The following is a 7500-nucleotide window of genomic DNA, read 5'->3' on the forward strand; positions in this document are numbered from 1 at the left end:
TCTCTCCCCCTAACCCCCACCTCTCTCTCTCTCTGTGTTCCCTAACCCCCCCTCCCTCTCTCTCTCCCCCCTAACCCCCACCTCCCTCTCTCTCTCTCTCCCCCCCAACCCCCACCTCCCTCTCTCTCTCTCCTCTCTATCCCCTCCCTCGCTCTCTCCCCCCTAACCCCTCCCTCTCTCTCTCCCCCCTAACCCCTCCCTCGCTCTCTCCCCCCTAACCCCTCCCTCTCTCTCTCCCCCCTAACCCCTCCCTCTCTCTCCCCCCCTAACCCCTCCCTCTCTCTCTCTCCTCCCTAACCCCTCCCTCGCTCTCTCCCCCTAACCCCTCCCTCTCTCTCTCCCCCTAACCCCTCCCTCTCTCTCTTCTCCCTAACCCCCACTCTAAACCTCTCCCCATCTCCCTCTCCTCTCTTCCTCTCCTCTTTCTCCCTCTCTACAGAGCGTGGACTGTGGGTTCGCTCACCCTCCTCTTCCTCCTGGTGGTGACCTGGTCTCTGGGGCTCGTCTTCCTCTCATCTCCCTCTCTCCTCCTCTCCTACCTCTTCTCCTCCCTTAACACAGCCCAGGCTCTGCTCATCACAATACTGTTCTGTACACTCACTAGGAAGGTAGGTGGGGTCTCAATACTGTCTCTACACTCACTAGGAAGGTAGGTGGGTTCTCAATACTGTTCTGTACACTCACTAGGAAGGTAGGTGGGTTCTCAATACTGTTCTGTACACTCACTAGGAAGGTAGGTGGGTTCTCAATACTGTTCTGTACACTCACTAGGAAGGTAGGTGGGGTCTCAATACTGTCTGTACACTCACTAGGAAGGTAGGTGGGTTCTCAATACTGTCTGTACACTCACTAGGAAGGTAGGTGGGTTCTCAATACTGTCCTGTACACTCACTAGGAAGGTAGGTGGGTTCTCAATACTGTTCTGTACACTCACTAGGAAGGTAGGTGGGTTCTCAATACTGTTCTGTACACTCACTAGGAAGGTAGGTGGGTTCTCAATACTGTCTGTACACTCACTAGGAAGGTAGGTGGGTTCTCAATACTGTTCTGTACACTCACTAGGAGAGTGAGTGACCCCACTAGAGGTGGGGTCTCAGTACTGTCTCTCACCAGGAAGAGGTGAGGCTGATCATGTATTGTATTATATTTTCTATGTGTTTCAGTATATATGGTGTGTTCATGTTTGTCCAGGGCCATAAGGACTATGGGAAGTGTGTGCGTCACTCCCAGTGCTGTGACTGTTCCTCCACCACCAGTTCACCTGGCTCTGTGAAGGGCGCCGCCCTACGGGCCAACAACCGCTACTGCAGTACCAACCAGGCACGCAGGGCTACTGCTAACAGACAGGTACACACACACACACACACACACACACCAGCACGCAGGGCTACTGCTAACAGACAGGTACACACACACACACACACACACACACCAGCACGCAGGGCTACTGCTAACAGACAGGTACACACACACACACACAACAGCACGTAGGGCTACTGCTAACAGACAGGTACACACACACACACACACACAACAGCACACAGGGCTACTGCTAACAGACAGGTACACACACACACACACACACACACAACAGCACTCAGGGCTACTGCTAACAGACAGGTACACACACACACACACACACAACAGCACGCAGGGCTACTGCTAACAGACAGGTACACACACACACACAACAGCACGCAGGGCTGCTGCTAACAGACAGGTACACACACACACACACACACACACACACAACAGCACGCAGGGCTACTGCTAACAGACAGGTACACACACACACACACACACACACACACACAACAGCACGCAGGACTACTGCTAACAGACAGGTACACACACACACACACACACACACAACAGCACGCAGGGCTGCTGCTAACAGACAGGTACACACACAACAGCACACAGGACTACTGCTAACAGACAGGTACACACACACACACACACACGTAAGACACACACACAACGGCATGCAGAACTCCCGCTAACAGAAAGGTACACAAACACACAGTGACTTCCTGATGAAAGCTATGAGTGTGTTGTAAACCAAGTGTGTGTCCGTGTGTGTGTGTGTGTGTGCGTGTGCGTGTGTGTGTGTTGCAGAGTCGCATTAGGAGGATGTGGAACGATACAGTGCGCAGACAGACTGAGTCTTCCTTCATAGCTGCTGATGTTAACACCACACCTACACTCAACAGAGGTCAGTCCTCTCCTCCTTCTCATCCTCCTCTCCTAGCCCTCTCCTCCTTCTCATCCTCCTCTCCTAGCCCTCTCCTCCTTCTCATCCTCCTCTCCTAGCCCTCTCCTCCTTCTCATCCTCCTCTCCTAGCCCTCTCCTCCTTCTCATCCTCCTCTCCTCTACTCCTCTCCTCTACTCCTCTCCTCTACTCCTCTCCTCTAGTCCTCTCCTCTAGTCCTCTCCTCTACTCCTCTCCTCTAGTCCTCTCCTCTAGTCCTCTCCTCTACTCCTCTCCTCTAGTCCTCTCCTCTAGTCCTCTCCTCTACTCCTCTCCTCTAGTCCTCTCCTCTACTCCTCTCCTCTAGTCCTCTCCTCTACTCCTCTCCTCTAGTCCTCTCCTCTACTCCTCTCCTCTAGTCCTCTCCTCTAGTCCTCTCCTCTAGTCCTCTCCTCTAGTCCTCTCCTCTACTCCTCTCCTCTACTCCTCTCCTCTAGTCCTCTCCTCTACTCCTCTCCTCTAGTCCTCTCCTCTACTCCTCTCCTCTAGTCCTCTCCTCTACTCCTCTCCTCTACACCTCTCCTCTAGTCCTCTCCTAGCCCTCTCCTCCTTCTCATCCTCCTCTCCTAGCCCTCTCCTCCTTCTCATCCTCCTCTCCTCTACTCCTCTCCTCTACTCCTCTCCTCTACTCCTCTCCTCTAGTCCTCTCCTCTAGTCCTCTCCTCTACTCCTCTCCTCTAGTCCTCTCCTCTAGTCCTCTCCTCTACTCCTCTCCTCTAGTCCTCTCCTCTAGTCCTCTCCTCTACTCCTCTCCTCTAGTCCTCTCCTCTACTCCTCTCCTCTAGTCCTCTCCTCTACTCCTCTCCTCTAGTCCTCTCCTCTAGTCCTCTCCTCTAGTCCTCTCCTCTAGTCCTCTCCTCTAGTCCTCTCCTCTAGTCCTCTCCTCTAGTCCTCTCCTCTAGTCCTCTCCTCTACTCCTCTCCTCTACACCTCTCCTCTACTCCTCTCCTCTACTCCTCTCCTCTAGTCCTCTCCTCTACTCCTCTCCTCTACTCCTCTCCTCTAGTCCTCTCCTCCTCCACATCCCCTCTCCTCTACTCCTCTCCTCTAGTCCTCTCCTCTACTCCTCTCCTCTACTCCTCTCCTCTAGTCCTCTCCTCTACTCCTCTCCTCTAGTCCTCTCATCTAGTCCTCTCCTCTAGTCCTCTCATCTAGTCCTCTCCTCTAGTCCTCTCCTCTACTCCTCTCCTCTAGTCCTCTCCTCTAGTCCTCTCCTCTAGTCCTCTCCTCTACTCCTCTCCTCTAGTCCTCTCCTCTACTCCTCTCCTCTAGTCCTCTCCTCTACTCCTCTCCTCTACTCCTCTCCTCTAGTCCTCTCCTCTACTCCTCTCCTCTAGTCCTCTCCTCTAGTCCTCTCCTCTACTCCTCTCCTCTACTCCTCTCCTCTAGTCCTCTCCTCTACTCCTCTCCTCTACTCCTCTCCTCTAGTCCTCTCCTCTACTCCTCTCCTCTAGTCCTCTCCTCTACTCCTCTCCTCTAGTCCTCTCCTCTAGTCCTCTCCTCTAGTCCTCTCCTCTAGTCCTCTCCTCTAGTCCTCTCCTCTACTCCTCTCCTCTACACCTCTCCTCTAGTCCTCTCCTCTACTCCTCTCCTCTACTCCTCTCCTCTACTCCTCTCCTCTACTCCTCTCCTCTAGTCCTCTCCTCCTCCACATCCCCTCTCCTCTACTCCTCTCCTCTACACCTCTCCTCTAGTCCTCTCCTCTACTCCTCTCCTCTAGTCCTCTCCTCTACTCCTCTCCTCTAGTCCTCTCCTCTACTCCTCTCCTCTACTCCTCTCCTCTACTCCTCTCCTCTAGTCCTCTCCTCCTCCACATCCCCTCTCCTCTACTCCTCTCCTCTAGTCCTCTCCTCTACTCCTCTCCTCTACTCCTCTCCTCTAGTCCTCTCCTCTACTCCTCTCCTCTAGTCCTCTCATCTAGTCCTCTCCTCTAGTCCTCTCATCTAGTCCTCTCCTCTAGTCCTCTCCTCTACTCCTCTCCTCTAGTCCTCTCCTCTAGTCCTCTCCTCTAGTCCTCTCCTCTACTCCTCTCCTCTAGTCCTCTCCTCTACTCCTCTCCTCTAGTCCTCTCCTCTACTCCTCTCCTCTACTCCTCTCCTCTAGTCCTCTCCTCTACTCCTCTCCTCTAGTCCTCTCCTCTAGTCCTCTCCTCTACTCCTCTCCTCTACTCCTCTCCTCTAGTCCTCTCCTCTACTCCTCTCCTCTACTCCTCTCCTCTAGTCCTCTCCTCTACTCCTCTCCTCTAGTCCTCTCCTCTACTCCTCTCCTCTAGTCCTCTCATCTAGTCCTCTCCTCTAGTCCTCTCCTCTAGTCCTCTCCTCTAGTCCTCTCCTCTAGTCCTCTCCTCTACTCCTCTCCTCTAGTCCTCTCATCTAGTCCTCTCCTCTACTCCTCTCCTCTACTCCTCTCCTCTACTCCTCTCCTCTACTCCTCTCCTCTAGTCCTCTCCTCTAGTCCTCTCCTCTACTCCTCTCCTCTACTCCTCTCCTCTACTCCTCTCCTCTACTCCTCTCCTCTACTCCTCTCCTCTAGTCCTCTCCTCTACTCCTCTCCTCTACTCCTCTCCTCTAGTCCTCTCCTCTACTCCTCTCCTCTAGTCCTCTCATCTAGTCCTCTCCTCTAGTCCTCTCATCTAGTCCTCTCCTCTAGTCCTCTCCTCTACTCCTCTCCTCTACACCTCTCCTCTAGTCCTCTCCTCTACTCCTCTCCTCTAGTCCTCTCCTCTACTCCTCTCCTCTAGTCCTCTCCTCTACTCCTCTCCTCTACTCCTGTCCTCTACTCCTCTCCTCTAGTCCTCTCCTCTACTCCTCTCCTCTAGTCCTCTCCTCTAGTCCTCTCCTCTACTCCTCTCCTCTACTCCTCTCCTCTAGTCCTCTCCTCTACTCCTCTCCTCTAGTCCTCTCATCTAGTCCTCTCCTCTACTCCTCTCCTCTAGTCCTCTCCTCTACTCCTCTCCTCTAGTCCTCTCCTCTACTCCTCTCCTCTACTCCTCTCCTCTACTCCTCTCCTCTAGTCCTCTCCTCTACCCCTCTCCTCTACTCCTCTCCTCTAGTCCTCTCCTCTACTCCTCTCCTCTAGTCCTCTCATCTAGTCCTCTCCTCTACTCCTCTCCTCTACTCCTCTCCTCTAGTCCTCTCCTCTAGTCCTCTCCTCTACTCCTCTCCTCTAGTCCTCTCCTCTACTCCTCTCCTCTAGTCCTCTCCTCTACTCCTCTCCTCTAGTCCTCTCCTCTACTCCTCTCCTCTACTCCTCTCCTCTAGTCCTCTCCTCTACTCCTCTCCTCTAGTCCTCTCCTCTAGTCCTCTCCTCTACTCCTCTCCTCTAGTCCTCTCATCTAGTCCTCTCCTCTACTCCTCTCCTCTACTCCTCTCCTCTAGTCCTCTCCTCTACTCCTCTCCTCTAGTCCTCTCATCTAGTCCTCTCCTCTACTCCTCTCCTCTAGTCCTCTCCTCTACTCCTCTCCTCTAGTCCTCTCCTCTACTCCTCTCCTCTAGTCCTCTCCTCTACTCCTCTCCTCTAGTCCTCTCCTCTACTCCTCTCCTCTAGTCCTCTCATCTAGTCCTCTCCTCTACTCCTCTCCTCTAGTCCTCTCCTCTACTCCTCTCCTCTAGTCCTCTCCTCTACTCCTCTCCTCTAGTCCTCTCCTCTACTCCTCTCCTCTAGTCCTCTCATCTAGTCCTCTCCTCTACTCCTCTCCTCTAGTCCTCTCCTCTACTCCTCTCCTCTAGTCCTCTCCTCTACTCCTCTCCTCTAGTCCTCTCCTCTACTCCTCTCCTCTAGTCCTCTCATCTAGTCCTCTCCTCTACTCCTCTCCTCTAGTCCTCTCCTCTACTCCTCTCCTCTAGTCCTCTCCTCTAGTCCTCTCCTCTAGTCCTCTCCTCTAGTCCTCTCCTCTAGTCCTCTCCTCTAGTCCTCTCCTCTAGTCCTCTCCTCTACTCCTCTCCTCTACTCCTCTCCTCTAGTCCTCTCCTCTACTCCTCTCCTCTAGTCCTCTCCTCTACTCCTCTCCTCTAGTCCTCTCCTCTACTCCTCTCCTCTACACCTCTCCTCTAGTCCTCTCCTAGCCCTCTCCTCCTTCTCATCCTCCTCTCCTAGCCCTCTCCTCCTTCTCATCCTCCTCTCCTCTACTCCTCTCCTCTACTCCTCTCCTCTACTCCTCTCCTCTAGTCCTCTCCTCTAGTCCTCTCCTCTACTCCTCTCCTCTAGTCCTCTCCTCTAGTCCTCTCCTCTACTCCTCTCCTCTAGTCCTCTCCTCTAGTCCTCTCCTCTACTCCTCTCCTCTAGTCCTCTCCTCTACTCCTCTCCTCTAGTCCTCTCCTCTACTCCTCTCCTCTAGTCCTCTCCTCTAGTCCTCTCCTCTAGTCCTCTCCTCTAGTCCTCTCCTCTAGTCCTCTCCTCTAGTCCTCTCCTCTAGTCCTCTCCTCTACTCCTCTCCTCTACACCTCTCCTCTACTCCTCTCCTCTACTCCTCTCCTCTAGTCCTCTCCTCTACTCCTCTCCTCTACTCCTCTCCTCTAGTCCTCTCCTCCTCCACATCCCCTCTCCTCTACTCCTCTCCTCTAGTCCTCTCCTCTACTCCTCTCCTCTACTCCTCTCCTCTAGTCCTCTCCTCTACTCCTCTCCTCTAGTCCTCTCATCTAGTCCTCTCCTCTAGTCCTCTCATCTAGTCCTCTCCTCTAGTCCTCTCCTCTACTCCTCTCCTCTAGTCCTCTCCTCTAGTCCTCTCCTCTAGTCCTCTCCTCTACTCCTCTCCTCTAGTCCTCTCCTCTACTCCTCTCCTCTAGTCCTCTCCTCTACTCCTCTCCTCTACTCCTCTCCTCTAGTCCTCTCCTCTACTCCTCTCCTCTAGTCCTCTCCTCTAGTCCTCTCCTCTACTCCTCTCCTCTACTCCTCTCCTCTAGTCCTCTCCTCTACTCCTCTCCTCTACTCCTCTCCTCTAGTCCTCTCCTCTACTCCTCTCCTCTAGTCCTCTCCTCTACTCCTCTCCTCTAGTCCTCTCCTCTAGTCCTCTCCTCTAGTCCTCTCCTCTAGTCCTCTCCTCTAGTCCTCTCCTCTAGTCCTCTCCTCTACTCCTCTCCTCTACACCTCTCCTCTAGTCCTCTCCTCTACTCCTCTCCTCTACTCCTCTCCTCTACTCCTCTCCTCTAGTCCTCTCCTCCTCCACATCCCCTCTCCTCTACTCCTCTCCTCTACACCTCTCCTCTAGTCCTCTCCTCTACTCCTCTCCTCTAGTCCTCTCCTCTACTCC

At 53.7% G+C, this 7500-nt stretch overlaps 1 protein-coding gene across 1 annotated transcript in view; it reads left to right on the top strand.

The window, feature by feature from the left end:
• The window catches only part of LOC118940259 (adhesion G protein-coupled receptor L1), a 91768-nt gene that overhangs the window by 76904 nt on the left and 7364 nt on the right, over positions 1-7500 (top strand). Inside the window, 3 exon segments of the mRNA XM_090195137.1 lie at positions 440-608; positions 1192-1347; positions 2119-2215. Of these exon segments, the coding sequence (XP_090051263.1) occupies positions 440-608; positions 1192-1347; positions 2119-2215 (422 nt within the window).

Source organism: Oncorhynchus mykiss, chromosome 13, assembly GCF_057628025.1.
Source record: "Oncorhynchus mykiss isolate SJ-2025 chromosome 13, ASM5762802v1, whole genome shotgun sequence".
Classification (NCBI taxonomy): Eukaryota; Metazoa; Chordata; class Actinopteri; order Salmoniformes; family Salmonidae; genus Oncorhynchus; species Oncorhynchus mykiss.